An 18,297-nucleotide genomic window follows, 5' to 3' on the forward strand; every position below is an offset into this window, starting at 1 on the left:
AAATTATTGGTAATACTTTCTTGTCTTTTTAGTCTCAATTTTACTAGCAATTTTGTAACTTTTTTTCTTAATGTAGTTTATTTGTGCTTTAACTCTTCTTTTTTCTTAAATCTTACTAGAGGTTTATCTGTTGTGCTAGTTTTGGATTTGTTGAACCTCTTATGGTATATTTGTGTTCTATTTTATTATTTCTGTTTCTACCATGGCATAGCCTATCACTTTTATAACATTTAGATCTAAATATTAATTTTATTCTGATTTGTTCTTCCATTCACAAAATATGTAGAAGTAGTGCTTTTAATTTCCAAATATATGAGGATTTTTCATTTATATTTTCATTATTAAATTATAATTTAAGTATATGGTAGTCAGAGAATATATCTACATGATAATCATTTAGAATTTATTGAGACTTTATGATCTTGTGTATTGGCAGTTTTTGTAAATGTTCTACTTGTGCTTGAGGAGAATGGTTAATCTTTAATTATTGGATGGAGACATTTATATTTGTTCATTGGATACAGCTGGGTAATTTTATTGTTCAAACCTCTGGTTATCTCTATCTTTGCTGGCTTTCTGTCTGCTTGGTCTGCCAGTAATAAGTAAGTGTGTAGATTTGTTCATTTCTCTCAGAGGTCCTATTGCTTTTTATTTTATACATTGTTGAGGTGATTTTATTAGATTCATATGTGATTAGAATTGTTGTCTTCTTCATAAATTGAACCTTTTATCACTATATAGTGGGTTTCTCTCCATAATGATACTTTGGGCCTTAAGATCTATGTATTTTATTTTACCAAAGCTGTATCAGCTTGCTTTTAGCTGTAGTAAGACTTGAATATAAACTATTTGTGTGTTCTTATTCTTTAGATATATCTCTTATAACAGCACATAGCTGTTACTTTTGTTTTTGTTAAATCAAATTTGATAATCAATCTCTGACTCTTAATGGGTAACTCACCAGTTATTCTAGTTACCTTTATTGTAATTAATTAAATATTTGGACTTTTTTCTACAGTCTTTTATCTGTCATATATTTAATATGTGTTTTTCTGTTCCTTTTTGGTTTTTAAAATAAATGATTCCTCTTTCTTCCTACCAAGACAAGAACTTTAACCCAGTTGTTGGCCCGTGATTTTGCCAACCCCTCACCTCCACTGATTGTTGATATTTTCTAGAACTTTCTCATGGGTTATTATGAATAGTCTTCCCCTGTGTCTCTCCTAAGCACACTGTCTGTCATTTAAGATAACAACCGACTGTACTAAGGTATTTGATCATCCTTAATTGTTGTAGCATCTTCTGAATTTGTTTTTCATCGTATTTATTTCCTCTAACAGTTTTTCGATGTGGGCCTAATGGTGAATCTAATTTTGATAGTAAATCTGATTAGATCTGGCCAGCCAGGCAGTTTTTATAATGTTTTAAAGTAGCCTAGTAGTAGTTTAAAATGTTATTTGGGTGCATATACAATTTTGGGCTCAGGGTTCACCCCTTTATTATGTTAAGAATGTCCCTGCATTGTCTCCTTACACCAGTATGCTATTGGGAAAAGTCTGGTGTCAGTCTGCTCCTTGCTGTTGGCAGGTGATATGCTCTCTTCCCCTAGAAGTTAGTATAACGTTTTCTTTTACCTTTTTTTATTAAATTTTACTCTATGTCTAAAATAGGCTTTTCCTTGTCTGTTCTGTTTGCATTCCATGAAAGTGTCCTTTCAGTACTAAGCCATCCATTTTAAATATGGGGAACATTTTCTCCTTATTTCTCCATTATTTCCTTCTCTCCAGTTTAATCTTTTTTCCTGGGACCTCTGTTGTCTGGATGTTGCCCCTTCTGCTTATAGCCTCCACAGCTCTTCAATTATATTTTGATTTTTTAATCTCTTCCTCATGTTTTCTGGGAGAGCTCTTTAATCCTACTTCCTAACTCACCAGTATTTTCCGTGTCCATACCACTGCTCATCTTATTTCTTATGTTCCTTATTTTACAATTATGTTCTTACTTAATATTTCCCCCCCTTTTTTTAAATGAAAATTTTTGTTTTATATTATAAATATTCTTTTTTAAACTGTATTTATTATGTCTATTTTATTTGCTTGATTTATCTATTTTAATCTTATTTCTTCTATTGGTATATATTTTAGATTTTATTTTGGAGGTACTTGTTATAGTTCTCAAGGGATTCCTTAGTTTAGCCTGTAAGTTTGCTCCCCTAGAATATTAGCTATTCTGTATGACACTAGAAACACTCAATATACATCGCAATTTTCAAGAAAGGAGATGCCAAGGAGTGCAGTAACCATAGGACCACTGCTCTAATTTCCTAAGCAAGTAAAGTGATGCTCAAGGTGATGTGACAAAGGCCTCTACCTCACACGGAGCAAGAAATGCCAGATGTTCAAACTGGATTCTGAAAAGGAAGAGGCACTTGAGATCTCAGTGTGAACATTGGTTGGATATGGGAGAGCTCCAGGGAATTTCAGGATTTTACAAACTACAGTAAAGCCTTCGATTTTGTGGCTCTTGAAAAGCTCTGGGTTGCTCTGGAAGAACTGGGCGTGTCCCAGCACTTGATTATCCTGAAGCATAACCTGTGTTGTAGACAGGAAGCCACGGTCAGGATAGAATGCGGAGAGACAGAATGGTTTACTGTCGGCAAAGTTGCCAGACGAAGGTGCATTTTATCTCCCTTTTTGTTTAATCTGTACACATACTGTATCATACAAAAAACTGGGCTACACTAAACTCAGAGGAAGGAGTGAAAATTGGTGGAAGAAATATCAAAAAGCTAAGATATGCAGATGACACCCTCTTACTTGCAGCAAGTACCAATGATTTGAAATGACTTCTGATGAAAGTGGAAGAAGGAAGTGCCAAATCAGGACTTTATCTGAACACCAAGAAGACAAAAATCATGACCATAGAAGAAGTACACAACTTTAGCATAGACAAAGGAGACATCGCAATTGTTTAAGGTTTCGCTTACCTTGGTTCAGCATCAAGTCAAATGGATACTGCAGCCAAGAAATCAAGAGAAGGCTGAGACTCACAAGGGCCGTGAAAGAATTAGGAAAGATCTTCAAGGGCAATGATGTGTCAAAGAGACCAAGGCTAAGGTCATCCACACCCTCATATTCCCAATTGCTAAGTATGGATGCAAAAGTTGGACAGTGAAGAAGGCTGATAGGGGAAAATATTGATTCATTTGAAAGATGGAGCTGGAGAGCTTCACAGATACCACAGACCCCCAGGAAGAGGAACAAGTGGGTCCAAGCGCACATTAAACCTGAAACATCACTGGAGGCAAAAAATGCCAAAGCGGACACTCTTCTACCATGTCTGTTCTTTGGAAAAGACAGTGATGCTGGGGAAATAGGAGGCATCAGGAAAGGAGGAAGACCAAACCTGAGATGGCTGACTTCATAACAGCAGCCAGGGGCCTGCGTCTGCAGGAGCGGAGCAGGGCTGTTGAGGGCAGGATATGGGTGTCAGTCATTCATGGCGTCATCAGGAGTCAGATTGACTCAGTGGCACATCACACACGTGACACTGCTTCATGGAAAAAGGGTTGAGGCCAGAGTGTAGTTTTTGGTAGGCACAGGGAGCTCAAGATCCCAGACCGTCTCCGTTGTTCACTCGTGTTTGTCTCCCCCTGCACGACCAGCACGGCTGTGCCTGCGCAGCTCCAGGTCATACTGCTCATTTAGCTCATGAGAGTGGCACCTGGACTCAGGGAACGTGGCAGTTACCTAAGGGAGAAGCAGGTTTGGAAGGAGCCCTGGGGCTTTGGCAGGCGGAGGAATGAATGCAGGAGGTTGGTAGGTCCCCACCTGTGTCTTCAGCTCCTCCTCTAGCGGGCCTCGGGCAGCTCCCCCGAGTTTACCACCAGTGGCTGCTGAGCTAGTTCTGGGGCGCATGCCACTGATTCCTTCAGTAAGGGGACAAGCAGTGGCTGTTCTGATGCATCAGTGGGTGAGGGCAAGAAGGGAGTTGAACTGCCTTGCTTACCATTATTGCTGACATTCTCTACCGGCACCTTCAACCCAGGCTACAACCCCCTCCGCCCCGTCCCCCGCCGTCCCCACATACTAGTTCAGAAGACCAGTCCGTCTTCCTATGAGTTCTCTAGATTTTCTTTAATTAATGTCCCGGATTCTGTGTTTCTCCAGAATCCCTCTGTGTAGGGAACCAACAACTACTGCTAATTTTCCATGTTGGCAGAGCCCCAGGGTAAAGCTTTTTTCTGCCCTTTTTTAAAACAATTTTTCTTTTTAAACTTTTATTTTCCTATTACAACAGTAATACATATTTATTTTAGGTAAGCAAAAACAATATATAACTACTACCCAGTTGTATCCACTGTCAACATTTTGGTGTTTTATTTTCATATTTAAACTTCTGGATGTTATTGTTTTTTATTTAACTCCCCCCCCACCCCCATTACAGCTGATATTCAATATTATTTTATGTTAGTTTCAGGGTACAGCATAGTGGTTAGACAATTACATAACTTATGATCCCCCGACACCATACATAGTTATTATAATATTATTGACTGAATGTATTCCATCTGCTATACTTTACATCCTTGTGACTAGTATTTTGTAACTACCAATTGTATTTTTAATCTCTTCACCTTTTTCACCTAGCCACCCAACCCTCTTCCAGTCTGGCAACTATCCATCTGTTCTCTGTATCTGAGTCTTTTTCTGCTTTGTTGAGCATGTATTTTGTTCTTTAGAATCCACATATAAGGGAAATCCTATTAACAACTGTTTTTAACCTGCTCTCTGAACTTAATATAGCATGTGTATCTCCCAACAGCCGAACATATTATTCTGTAGAGTCATTTTTGTTTACATAATATTCCATCATCTAAACAAAGCATAATTTAGCCAGTTTTCTATTGTTGGGTATCAGAATGATTTCCAACTGTCTTATGCATTGCTGACTACTAAACATCTTTGTACTAAATATTGTTCACATCTACAATTATTTCCTAAGGTAAATTCTTAGACTTGGAACTTCAGGTCCAATGCTTTACCATACATGTCTCTCCAGAAAGGCGGTATAATATTAGCCTTATACCCGAAACATGTGCACTTCTGCATAGCCCTCCACAAACTGATGCTTAAATGTGTCATCTTCTGCTGCCTTTTGTGCAGTCTTTTCCCCAATTTTCATCTGGGCACTTCACTCCTGGCTTCTGCTCTCATGCAGAGATAAGCTGATTCTTCACCAAGATTCATGCATTCAAGTGGTTTGAAATAAATTTTATCTCCAGACAAGTAAATGTAAAATCACCTATAATAATACTACTGAGCAAAGATAACCATGGTGGACATTTTGACACAGTATCCTTTCTCTAGATTTTGTTGGATTTAAATGTCAGTAGGTGGTGTTTTTTTTATTCTTGTTCTTTTGTGTACATTCTGGGAGAATTGTGTTGTACTCCAATTTGCTCATTTGCTCTTCATATGTGTCCATTCTGCTTTCTCATTAAGTTTTTTTCTTTCTACACTATATATTTTACAACCATATATATATGGTTTTTATGGCTGAATAATATCCCATTATGTGTATTGTGACATTTTCTTTATCCATTCATTCACCGATGGACATATATATGTATGTATGTGTGTGTGTGTGTATATATATATGTATATATATATATATGTATGTATATATGTGTGTGTATATATATGTGTGTATATATATATATATATTCTAACTTTCCATAATTAATATATATTTCTATGACTATATATATTTTATTTTTAAGAGTTCTAATAAGTTATTTTTCTCATTTCAGAATGTAATATTTAACTCCTGGAGGATATTAACTTTGATTTTTTTTGTATTAAAATATAATTGACATATAACATTGTATTAGTTGCAGGTGTACATTATAATGAATTGATATTTTTACATATTGCAAAATGATCACCACAATAAGTGAGGTTAATATACATCACCACATATAGTTATATTTTCTTTTCTTGTGATGAGAACTTTTAAGATCTACTGTCTTAGCAATTTTCAAATATACAATATATTATTATTAACTATACTCACCATGCTGTACATAACAGCCTCTGGACTTTGTGTTATAACTGGACGTTTATACCTTTTGACTACCTTTATCCATTTCACTCACCCCCTATACTACCCACCTCTGGCAGTCACCAACCTATTTTCTGTATCTGTGAGTTTGGGTGTTGTTTTTTTTAAAATTCTACATATAAGTGAGATCATATCACTTTCTCTGATTTATTTCACTTAGCATAATGCCTTCAAGATCCATCTATATAAAAAATGGCAAGATTTTATTTTTATGGCTGAATAATATCCCATTATGTGTATTGTGACATTTTCTTTATCCATTCATTCACCGATGGACAAATAGGTGACTTCCATGTCTTGGTGTATTTTAAATAATGCTGTAATGAACAGCATTTGATGTAGTCCTGCTTTTTTTCTTTTTTCTTTTGTTGCCTTTGCTTTTGGTGTCAGATCCAAAAATTCATCACCAAGACTAACGTCAAGAAGTGTACTATGTTTTCCTTCTAGGAGTTTTATCATTTCCTATTAAGTCTTCATTCCATTTTGAGTTAATCTTTTTGTATGCTGTCATATAGTGGTCCAGTTTTATTCATTTGTATGTGGCTGTGCCGTTTTCCCCATACCATTTATTGAAGAGACTGTCCTTTTCCCATTGTATAGTCTTGGCTCCTTTGCTTTAAATTAATTAAACATATATGTGTGGATTTATTTCTGGGCTCTTGATTCTGTTCCATTGATCTATGTGTTTGTTTTTATGTCAGTATTATACTGTTTTGATTGCTACAGCTTTGTAATATAATTTGAAATCAGTAAGCGTAATGTCTCCAGCTCTGTTCTTCTTTCTCAAGATTCCTTTGGCTATGTGGCGTCTTTTGTGGGTCTATCAACTTTAGAATTGTTTGTTCTATTTCTGTGAAAAATAACATTGGAATTTTGATAGGGATCACATTGAATCTGTAGATTGCTTTAAGTGTCGGGGTTCTTGTTCCAGCATCTAGAAGGGTTCAGCAATCTGGAGAAGGGGCTGTGTGTAACTTAAGTAAAAGTCCAGAGACGAAGCATAATTTTGAAAGACATTTAGGGGTCAGAGGAGCCTAGCTAAAGAAACTAAGATCTCCTCATCTCAGGACCCCATGCTTTTTATTAACACAAATTGTCCTGAGGCGAGGCAGAGATATACATTTCAAAGGCCAGGGTTTCTTATACAGAGTCCATTGTCAGAATGGAAGAATTTGCCTACGGCTGTTCAGGTGTTTGGCCAGTAGGAGGCAATAACATGTAGATTAAGATGCCCTGAGCTGTCTGGCAACAAACAATCAATTTAATGCATCCTTTTCAGGTTTGGGGAAATGCCCTTCAGCCACTGCAGATTCAGCCCTGCTGTCATGCTGGAATTGGCTTCTGGCATTTAGGAGCATGGAAATTTTCAAAATACTAATTCTTTCAGTCTATGAGCACAGGATAGCTTTCCTCTTATTTGTGTCTTCTTCCATTTCTTTTATCGGTGTCTCATAGTAGTCAGTGTAAAAGTCTTTCACCTGCTTGGTTAAATTGTTTCCTAGGTATTTTATTCTTTTTAATGCAATTGTAATTGGGGTTGTTTTCTTAATTTATCTTTCTGATAGTTTATTGTTAGTGTATATGCAGCATATTTTTGTATACTGACTTTGTATCCTGCAGCTTCACTAATTTGTCTATTAGTTCTAACAGTTTTTAGGTGAAGTCTTTAGGACTTTCTATATTTTATATTATGTCATCTGCAAATAGTGACAGTTTTACTTTTCCTTTCTGATTTAAGTGCCTTTTGTTTGTTTGTTTTTTTCCTTGCCTAATTGCTCTGGCTAGGAATTCTAATGTTGAATAAAAGTGGCAGGGGTGGGCATCCTTGTCTGTTCCCAGTCTCACAGGAAAAGCTTTGAGCTTTTCACCATTGAGTATGTTAGCTGTGGGCTTATCATCTACGGCCTTTATTATGTTGAACAATGTTCCTTTTATACCCCTTTGTTGAGAGTTTTATCATGAATGTATGATGAATTTTGTCAAATGCTTTTTCAACACCTATTGAGATGACTGTATGTATTTCATCCTTCATTTTGCCGATGAGGTATATCACATTGATTGATTTGTGGATGTTAAACTATCCTTGCATCCTGGAATAAATCCCACTTTATTATGGTATACAGTATGACCCTTTTAATGTATTGTTGAATTTGTTTTGCTAATATTTTTGAGAATTTTTGCATCTATGTCCATCTAACTCTGAATTTTAAAAGAATCATCATCTGTTATCTCTTTCATGTCTCCTTTTATTTCTCTATTTGTGAAATTTATGTTTCCTTCTCAGCATTGTCTTTACTTTTTTCCTTCTTATTGAATTTATTGGGGTAACACTAGTTAACACAATTATGCAAGTTTCAGGTGCATAATTCTGTAACGCATCCTCTGTACACTGTATTGTGTGTTCACCACCCCAAGTCAAGTCTCTGTCCATCACCATTTATCACCTCTATACCCTCATCCACCTCCCCACACCTGCTTCCCTGCAGCAGTCACCACACTGTTCTTGTCCATGAGTTTTTTCTCTTTTTCCCCCATTTTTTTGCTCTATCCTTCCACCCCTCCCACCATTGTCCCACCATTGACTGCTGTCAGCCTGCTTTCTATGAGTCTGTCCCTATTTTGCTTGTTAGTTCAAAATGTTTGCTTATTCTTGACTGTACTCATCTCCGTTCCCACGGCCTCTGCTGGCCTGGCTGCCAGGGCGGTTTCTGTTTATGCTGGTTGCCCCTGAGGTTGTGGACAGGAGCATGAGGACCTGCTAGTCTTCTGGGCCTCAGGGCTCCCGTGTCTCCTGACTATCAGCAGCTACTCAGGGCTTCCCCCACCCCCTTAGGCTGCCTTAAGTGCTCTAGCCTTGGGTAAAAGCTGCTGCCTTCTCCCTGATCCTAGAGGTGAGAGGGAGGCCAATTTGCCCAGCTTGTCCAACTCGTCCAAATAGAATTACCCAGAAAGGCAACCTCCTTGGCATAACCAAGGACCCTTCTTCTCTTTGTCTGTGTGACTGCTAAGTGTGGTGCATGCCAGTCACCCTCCCACTTTGTACAGAACCTTCTCCTCTGTGTGCTTGGGCTGTGGTCTCCTCGAGCCATCTGGTCCCCCTCTGCTTTCTGTCTTTCAGTATTTCTCCACCATTATGGGCCATTGAACACATTCTTTCTTGCCTCCCAGTGCTATTATGGGTGTGTGTTGTTGTTTTAAATCCTTCTGTTGTTTCTGGAGATTTTTGGTGGAATGGAGGAGTCAACAAACTAGAGTATCAGGACCTGTGAGTTAGTTATTAAGAGCATCGTTCTGGGGTCACATACACATGGATTTGGCTCTCGGCTCTTCCTCTTACTAGCTGTGTGCTTTGTCATTTTCTTACTTCTCTGAGCCTTTCTTCTCTTGCCTTTTAAATGGGATCATTATTATCGTGACACTTCAATGAGCTCAGGCACCCAAGCCCTCAGCAGAGCCTCTTGCAGAGTGAACACTCCGTGTTTAATCTTCTGGTTAGTTTTATCATTGTTTTTATTCTTGTTTCTGATTAAGCTGAGCCTGGTTAGTTGAGGTCCATCCATGTTACTTGGACTCGCCCTCTCCTGGCCTCACCAAGAGCAAGTAGGCTGATGCCTCCTCCTCTCTTCCTACAGCCCAGCTCCATCGGCTGGAGGGGCTGAGGACCATCGGCGTCACCACCAACGGCATCAACCTCGCCCGGCTGCTGCCTCAGCTCCAGAAAGCTGGTCTCAGTGCCATCAACATCAGCCTGGACACGCTGGTGCCAGCCAAGTTTGAGTTCATCGTCCGCAGGAAAGGTGACCATGCAGCTCCCAATGGAGGTGCCCTCCTAGGCCCCGGAGCTGGGGCTGGGGCCAGAGGCCTGGGCTCTCTCTCACCCTTGGTGTCTTGGCTAAGGATAATCCTGGGCTTCACCCCTCACCCTCTCTAAATGCCCCTCGTCCTTGTAGCCACAGCCCTGAAGGCCTTTGGGGGTCAGATGCTAAGAGCTATGGTGACCAACCTCCCTGTGCTCTGTCCCCAGTTTTCTCATGACTGGGCTGAATTGGTTGCCCTGTGATGAGTTCTGCAGAAATGTGGGGCCGCCCAGGGTGGAAGCAGCAGCCCTGAGGTGCCAGGGTCAGGGCCAGCACTGCCAGGTGGGGGTCCCTCAGCAACTCCCAAGGGTGCTCCCTGTGCCCATCCTGGATGTAAGCCTCTCCCGTCAGCCCTGCAGCAGGGACTCCCACAGCCTCCTCCCACTAGGCTTCATCGGGGAGGGCAGGGCAAGAGGGAGACCTGCCACAGTCCCTGTGGTCTCGGGCTGTGCGCTGCACATCGGGACAGAGGTTCCGGCCTCTCCCTGTGCCTCCCTGGTTACAGCCCTCCATGTGCTGAAGTGCTCACGGGGCCTCGCCCTCTGTGAAGCCTGCTCCAGGCACTAGGAGGGGACAGACACACAGGACATTGCCCTGCAGGACAGGCTACTGAAGAGGTGTGAGGCCACTAGGTTTGTGGTGTCCATTGAAGTGCCAGCGAGGGAGGGAGAGCTGCTGCACATTCCTCCCTTTGCCCTCCTTCACTGGGCCGGTCCAGAACAGCTGCAGGGACAGCATGAAGGCCATTCCCAGGCCACCCGCCCTCAGCCAACATCCTGGCTGGGAATCCCATGTGATCTGCAGCCTCTGCGGGCTGTGGGCGGGTGAGACCGACAGGCAGTGGGTGCAGGAGTGAGCTGAGGGGGGCTGAGGGGAGTGAAGGGAAGACAGGCCAGCCTGGGTAAGCACAGAGACAGGTGAGAACCACATGCATGGGAATCACTCACCAGCCCTGACACAGCCGCGCACAGCAGGTGCTAGTGAGAACATGTAGATTATATGAACGGACAGGCTGTTCGGGAGAAAGCCTGGATACGGGGCCAGGAGCCTGTGTTCTGAGATGTGGTGTGCAGCAGCCAGCAGGGCCCTGCTTCTCTGGACCCCAGTCCCCTCTCAGGACTGAGAAGGCCCCCCCAGGTCTGCGTTGCACACTACAGCCCAGGGGTCAGACCCAGCCCCTGCCTGCTTTTAACAGCCTGTGAACCAAGAATGGGCTTACAGGTAACATTTGCAATCAGTTTAATGATAGGGAGCATTGACTAGGAACCCCAACCAAGCAAAATATTATCCTTGTAAAAATAATTAATTTCTTCCATCCCATACATGGACCTGTATTACCAAAAACTATTCTCAATTATTATCATATTCTGAATTGCGTCAATGAAACCTTTATGGCATACACCTACATAATAGCCTCAATTTTGCCTCTTGGCCTGCAAAACCTAGAATATTTACGATCTGGCCCTTTACAGAAAACGCTCGTTGGCCAGGCCTCAGTGGTCCCAGAGATGCCTTACTTCCCAGGGCTGTGAGGGGGAGGCCGGGGAGAGGGAGGAGTTCCTGACTGTTTCTCTTCCTCCCACAGGCTTCCACAAGGTCATGGAGGGCATCCACAAGGCCATCGAGCTGGGCTACAGCCCCGTGAAGGTGAGGGCAGGCCACTGCTCTGTCCCTCCACCCTGGCTTGGTCTTTCCCTGTCAGCTCCTGGCCACCACTTCCCTACCCACTGCATCCAGCCCTGCCCCTCACAACGCAAGGGAGGGCAGAACTGTGACCCCCGTGGATTCCCCAAACCCAAGGAGAGCTGTGGGGTGAAGGGCAAGGACCGGGACCTCCACTGGAGAGCCCAGGCAGGTCCCACATCCCCAAAGGTCACCCCTGCAAAGCAGCCCCGAGGGCAGTGCCCATGGTCCCTTCATCCCGGGCAGGTGAACTGCGTGGTGATGCGCGGCCTGAACGAGGACGAGCTCCTGGACTTTGTGGCCTTGACCGAGGGCCTCCCCTTGGACGTGCGCTTCATAGAGTACATGCCCTTTGACGGTCAGTGATGGGGGTGCGGAGGGAAGAGGAGGCCGGGCCTGCGGGCAGAGCATGGAGCCCCCGTGAAGGGTGTGTGGGGCAGCAAGGTCTGGCTCACACTGTGGGTGCTGCTGACCTCCGGCCCTGCTGTGTGTGTAGAAACTTCTCCAGAGATGGTGGGGAGGGGCCTGGCAGGGCTAGCCTAGGGCTGCATGGGCGTCAGAGGCATAGGCAGGGCCTCCTGACTCCGGGCTGTGGGGGAGGGTGGGCTCCTGCCATGCTGGACTCATTCGGGAGCCTCCAACCCCCATACAGGTAACAAGTGGAACGTCAAGAAGATGGTCAGCTACAAGGAGATGCTGGACACCCTCCGGCAGCAGTGGCCGGAGCTGGAGAAGCTGCCCGAGGAGGAATCCAGCACGGCCAAGGTTGGGGGCAGCCTGGGGCTGGGCGGGGGAAGTTCAGGAGCGCTGGCAGGGGCTGCGGGAGGTCAGAGAGCAGCGATGTAGGGCAGTGCCAGTTAGCAGGACGCCCTTCAGTGCCAGCACAGCAGCCTCCCTTCTCCCGGATCAAGACGATAAAGAAGCGGCCGGGCGGGCGTGAGGCAGGGGTAAAGGGACTTGACAGGACACACGCCCGTAAGTGGGGGAGGGGTGCTCGGTCTGCTCCCCTACGGGCCTGCTCTGGCCGCGGTGCTCCGGTCCCTGTACGTTTAGCTGGTCTTCTCGGCAGGCCAGGCACGGGCAGAGCTCGTCCCCACTCGTGTACCTGAGTCTTCTGTGGTCTGAGGGCCCGGGGTGCTCCCTTCCGAAGGCTTCCCCGAGGGGCCGTGGAGTGAGGGCTCAGGTCGGCAGGGAGAGCGGCCCTCTCCGCCCCGGTTCCCGCCACTGCCCTTCTCCCTCCTCGCCCAGACCTTTCGCGTCCCTGGCTTCCGAGGCCAGCTCAGCTTCATCACGTCCATGTCTGAGCATTTCTGTGGGACCTGCAACCGGCTGCGCATCACAGCGGACGGAAACCTCAAGGTGAGTGTCTGCACATCCCTCCCACCGGCCCCGAGTGGAGGGGAGACAGTGGGGCACACGGGTGGGGGGTGAAATAGTGTCAGATTTGGGGAGGTCATGGGAGCAGCAGGGGAAGGTGAACTGGTGGCACCCATGGAACCAGCACCCTGATTTATCCCTTCCCTGTCCTTCTTCCCTTCCTCCCTGCAACCTTCCCCCCTCCCTCCCTCTCTTCCCCCCTCCCTCCTAGTAACTTGCAGCTGATTGGGAGCCATTTTCCAGGACTTGGTGCTACCATGGTGGGGGAGGTGGGGAAGGGTCACTGTGCGTTTTGCCTTCCTCCCCGCCCCCCAGGTTGGCCCCTCCCACCAGCCAGGGGCTCAGCTCTGAAACCAGCCTCGTTACTCATGTCTAATGAGCATGTGCTGTGCGCCTGCCCTGAGGGATGAAAGGGAGACATAGACCTGCCCCGCCCTTTAGGGGCACACAGGCTCCTTGCTAAGACCAAACAAAGCTGCTAATGTGCGCAGGTGCAGGATTCTTGGTCCAATGAGTGATGGACATAAGGGTGATGGATATAAAGGGTGGACCTGAGGGAGCGGGTGGTGGGCCTGGAAGGATGTCCGGGTGGAAGTGAGGGCGGGGGAGGAGGGTCTGGGTAATCCCAGCATCCTGGGCAGATCACAGTGGGATCCGGGAGGAGTGTGGTAGGGGCTCGAGTGCCCAGGGAGAAGGGAGAAGGTGCGGAGTGTTCTGTTGCGGGGGGTGGGGGGGCGCTGTGCAGGGTTTCTGAGCAGCGGGGGAGACCTGGTCCCCTGTTCACATTTTAGGAAAAATAATCTGCGGGTTGAAGTTGGAAATAGGAAGACTGGTTAGATGGCCATTTGGCGATGTCCCAAATGTGTAGGAGTGTGCGGTGAAGATGGGAAGGAGGAAAGCGGACTTGGTCGTGCAGGCGGCGGGTGGAGAGAAAGGCATCAGGTGGATGTGGACTCTGGGACCTGGTTAGGACTGGGGGTGGGGGTGGGGGGTTTCAGATGCTTCAGGTTTGCCATCCAGAAGGAATCATTCAGCTGTTACTAAAAAGCAAAAAGGTTTTCCTGGGCTGGGATTTAAAATGGACCTGAACTGTGGGTGGTGAGACGGGGCCCTGCAGGAAATGGAAGGTGGGGTATGAAGGGACCGGACTGAGGGAGCTGCTGGTGGTGCAGGTGACGGGGGCTGGGAGGGGTGTGAGGCACCCATGAGCAGCAGCTGGTCCCACTCTGGGGGGAGCGGGAGGGGAGGAGGTGGTACCACTGGGGCCAGTGAAAGCCAGAGGCTGGCGCAGTGGCCCCCTGGTTGGTGTCATTATGAGGGAAGCAGCCACTCCAACAAGTCAGAGCAGGGAGGAAGCGGGAGCAAGCGCCAGCCTCCCTTTCCTCTCACGCTCTCCTCTCCCATCAGCCAAGCCCAGGCCCAGGCAGAGGCAGCTGGAGGGGGCCTGGAAGGTGCAGTCCCCGGGCCTCCTGGGGGCAGAGAGGGGCGGAGAGTAGAACCCGGGGCCTGGTGGGGAGTGAGGACCGGGAGCAGCATGGAGAAGTAGGTGTACCTTTTACTTAGATTTCACGCCACCAGGGGCAGATTTCTCGGGTGGTCTCTGCCCTCAGGGGCTCCTCAAACATCCTTCTGTCTCTGAGTCCACAGAGCCTTGTAGTATAGCGCTGGCACATAGTAGGTGCTTTATAAGGTTCTGTGGGAGGGCGGTGGGTATCTTTCTTTCTGGAGCCCCCAGAACGCCAGCCTCTCTCGGGGTTGGGAGCCCTGAGTCAGTGTGACTGGCCACAGGATGGCCTCCCCCAGCCCCCTGCTGTCCGCACTGGAGTGGGACGGGGGCCAGCAGGTAACGTCCATGAGACGAGGGAGCAGGAGGGCCCGAGGGAAAATGGGGTGCGCAGACGGGACTGCTGGGTCTCAGTGAGGACGCCTCAGGAGGCCATTCCAGGGAAGGTCCTGGGAGAGTGTGCACCATGGGCACCAATTCCGTTTTTTAAAGTTCACTCTCCAAGTTGAAGGCGACATGATCGCAAGCCAGAGACAGGCCAGGGATGTCTGAGTCTGCTTCCTGCCCTCCAGCCAGACTCCTCCATCCGGCTCCTCCTGTCCCTGGTGGCGGAAAGTCCTGCCCTGACTGTGCCCAGCCGTGGGAGGCCTGGACGCTGGTCTCAGCCCAGAGGGTTCTCCAGGGATGGGCCAGGGCCAGGGATGCAGGAGGCCCATTGTCCTCACCCGTGATGACCCCCTCAGGTCTGCCTCTTTGGGAACTCAGAGGTCTCCCTACGGGATCACCTGCGGGCGGGGGCGTCTGAGGAGGAGCTGCTGGGGATCATCGGGGCCGCTGTGGGCAGGAAGAAGCGGCAGCACGCAGGTAAGGGGTGGGGTGGGCGGGCCACGGTCAGCAGGAGGGAAGCAGAGTTTGGGGGGAGGACAAAGCACAGCCTGACAGGGAGCTGGGGACTCAGCGTTGGACCCCGAGACTTGGGGTGCGGTGATGGTTCTCCTCCTGGGAGGCTGGCACAGTGGAGACCACAAGGGACAGGCCCCCAAATTCTCTTGGGCTGTTTCATTGGTGGGGAAAGGGGTGTCATTGTCCCTCTCTTCCCACACACGGTCTTCTGTCAGGAGGGCAGGGCCTGGCATCAGACTTCTGGGCTCGGTCCTGGGTGGCCCGCAGCACACAGTGGGGCTTTGTCGGGTGCTCCTGGGTGAGTGCATGTACACGGGCTGTCACACCACTGTGTCCATGTTTGTGTCACGAACTGTCCCTCCTTCTCTCCCCTCCCCTGCTCTCCCTCCCCGCTTTCCCTCCCCATCCTTCCCTCACCCCAGGCATGTTCAGTATCTCCCAGATGAAGAACCGGCCCATGATCCTCATCGGTGGGTGACCCAGCAGTACGTAACCACTCGCCCTTGTCATTGGGGTTCCGTGGGGTGGGGCCCCCTGCCATCAGGCACCCCTAGACCCTGCATTTCATCCCGGTGTTCGCAGCCCTGGTTTTCTTCTGTGCCCCCTCATCCTGTCCTGCCCACTCATCCTGTCCTGCCCCCGCATCCTGTCCTGCCCCCGCATCCTGTCCTGCCCCCTCATCCTGTCCTGCCCCCTCATCCTGTCCTGCCCCCTCATCCTGTCATGCCCCTTCAAGCTTTGACTGCCTCTGCTCTTCCCTCTGCACGCACCCCTGCACCAAGCATGCCACAGGAATAGTCATTGTGTCACCAGAAACTGGGGGGTCCTCCGGATTTAATGATCGCCAAGCCATTCCCCACATGTAGAGCTCCGGGTTAAGGCAGAGACCTGTCCTCGGCTCTGGGACGTCCTGGCTTGGGAGCAGTGACAGGTGTCTTCCCTCTGGAGTGTGGGCCGCGCACGGGCACATCTGGACCGTTAGCACCCACTGGGCGATGTGTCGCTGGCCTTTGCGCAGCGCAGAGCTTGAGCAGCAAGCTAGGAGTGCCGCTTACTCACCTCGTCAGGGAGGACACAGCCACGATCGCAGCCTCCAGGCTCCTTAACTCCCGGGAACTGCGTGATGAGGACGTCTCTCATTGCGTGGGATGCCACAAACAAAAGCACCTCTGATGCAGGGCTGCACGTGGCAGCTTCTCTCTCGCTCGGCTTTGTGCTCTCCATGCCTCCTCCCGTGGTGTGGTGTGGGCAGAACCAGAGTGGGGGAGGGGAGGGTTGCGAGAGGAGGCGGGGAAAAGAATGCCCTTTGCCCTGAGTCTGTCTTCCTTCTTGCAGGATTGTTTTTGATGCTCCAAGATTCCCCACCAGCCATTCCAAGCATTTCCTCTTGGGACCCACTCGGCGTTCAGGGTCTGAGACACAGAGCGAGTCTCTCCAACCAGGTGGCGACTCTGTGGAAGGGCTGCCGGGGGCCCCAGACCCCTCCCCTCGCCCAGCGGTGGCTGGGGCCTGGCTCCCCCCAGAGACACTACTGTTCCCACCCAGACTCAGACACCAACCCCAAGTGCCTTAGCCCCGGGTCCCGGGCTCCTGCCACCCACTCAGGATCGCTGCCAACCTCGGACCAGCTAACCCACGTGGACACGGAAGGCCGGGCGGCTATGGTCGATGTGGGTGGTAAGCCGGACACAGAGCGGGTGGCCGTGGCCTCCGCCATGGTCCTCCTGGGGCCGGTGGCCTTCAGACTCGTCCAAGAGAACCGGCTGAAGAAGGGAGATGCCCTGGTGGTGGCCCAGCTGGCCGGAGTCCAGGCCGCCAAGCTGACCAGCCAGCTGATCCCTCTGTGCCACCACGTGGCCCTGAGCCACGTCCACGTGCGGCTGGAGCTGGACAGCACACGCCACGCCGTGGTGATCCAGGCGTCCTGCCGGGCTCGGGGCCCCACCGGGGTGGAGATGGAGGCCCTGACCTCAGCCGCTGTGGCTGCCCTCACCCTGTACGACATGTGCAAGGCGGTCAGCAGGGACATCGTGTTGGGGGACATCAAGCTCATCAGCAAGACGGGGGGCCAGCGGGGGGACTTCCACCGGACCTAGAGCTCCTGCCCTCTCCCCACGGCCCAGCCAGGTCCCGAGGGATGCGCTCGGGCCGAGGGAAGGACGTCTAGTTCCTTTAACCCCGTCAGTGTTGACCTTCAGTGGGAACCCCAGGTCCTGCTAATGGTGACCTGCGAGGCCTCCTTTATCCGGAGAGAAACCAGCAGGCCCTTCTGCCTTCCTGGACACGTGACGGGAGGGGTCGCAGCGAGCGATGCTAGTGACTGAAGTCAGCTGTGTCATCTGCGGGCCATTCAGCCAGCCCGTGTCACGGCTCGTTTCGGGTTTTCTCTTCTGCTGCTTCCCTGGGGAGAGAGAAGGGCTCACGAAGCAGAGGAACCCGCTGCGAGGGGAAGAGCACGCCTGCGCGAAGAAGGAACAGGACTTCTCTTCAGCTTCGCCCGCCTGTCCGGGAGCCACAGCCCTGCCCGCCTGCCTGCCGCCCTCCATCCTCAGAGAGCCCATCCCTCCAGACTGGCAGGCTTCCGGTTTAACAACACACAGTCCTGCCTGCTCCCCGACCTCCGCCCCCCAAACAGGACCCCCGGGGACTGCGGCCCTGAGGACTCCTGACCAGCCACTCAGGTGGCTCCTGGCCCCGTGCACTGCTGTCCCAGCCCCGCCCCACCCCTTTGTTCCGGAACATATCAGGGAAAGAAGAGGGCTGGAGATTGCCTTCACCCACGGCCCACAAATAAAGCCTGGATGCCAACTTCGGAGACGGGAGAACGAGCACTGTCTGCACGGGGCGCGC

The 18,297-nt window shown here is 48.9% G+C and overlaps 1 protein-coding gene across 5 annotated transcripts in view; it reads left to right on the forward strand.

The window, feature by feature from the left end:
• The window catches only part of MOCS1 (molybdenum cofactor synthesis 1), a 37,403-nt gene extending 19,148 nt beyond the window's left edge, over window positions 1-18,255 (forward strand). For 2 of the 5 annotated variants that reach the window (XM_059701789.1, XM_059701787.1), the window contains exons 4-11: window positions 9,756-9,920; window positions 11,566-11,627; window positions 11,910-12,021; window positions 12,316-12,428; window positions 12,912-13,022; window positions 15,288-15,408; window positions 15,870-15,917; window positions 16,783-18,255. In XM_059701789.1, the coding sequence (XP_059557772.1) occupies window positions 9,756-9,920; window positions 11,566-11,627; window positions 11,910-12,021; window positions 12,316-12,428; window positions 12,912-13,022; window positions 15,288-15,408; window positions 15,870-15,917; window positions 16,783-17,543 (1,493 nt within the window). In that variant the 3' untranslated portion in view covers window positions 17,544-18,255. Of the gene's footprint in view, window positions 1-9,755; window positions 9,921-11,565; window positions 11,628-11,909; window positions 12,022-12,315; window positions 12,429-12,911; window positions 13,023-15,287; window positions 15,409-15,869; window positions 15,933-16,782 lie in introns of all 5 variants that reach the window. The other 3 variants (XM_059701790.1, XM_059701788.1, XM_059701791.1) reach the window with 2 other exon arrangements.
• Window positions 18,256-18,297: the final 42 nt, after the last annotated feature.

This window comes from Myotis daubentonii, chromosome 6, assembly GCF_963259705.1.
Source record: "Myotis daubentonii chromosome 6, mMyoDau2.1, whole genome shotgun sequence".
Taxonomy (NCBI): domain Eukaryota; kingdom Metazoa; phylum Chordata; class Mammalia; order Chiroptera; family Vespertilionidae; genus Myotis; species Myotis daubentonii.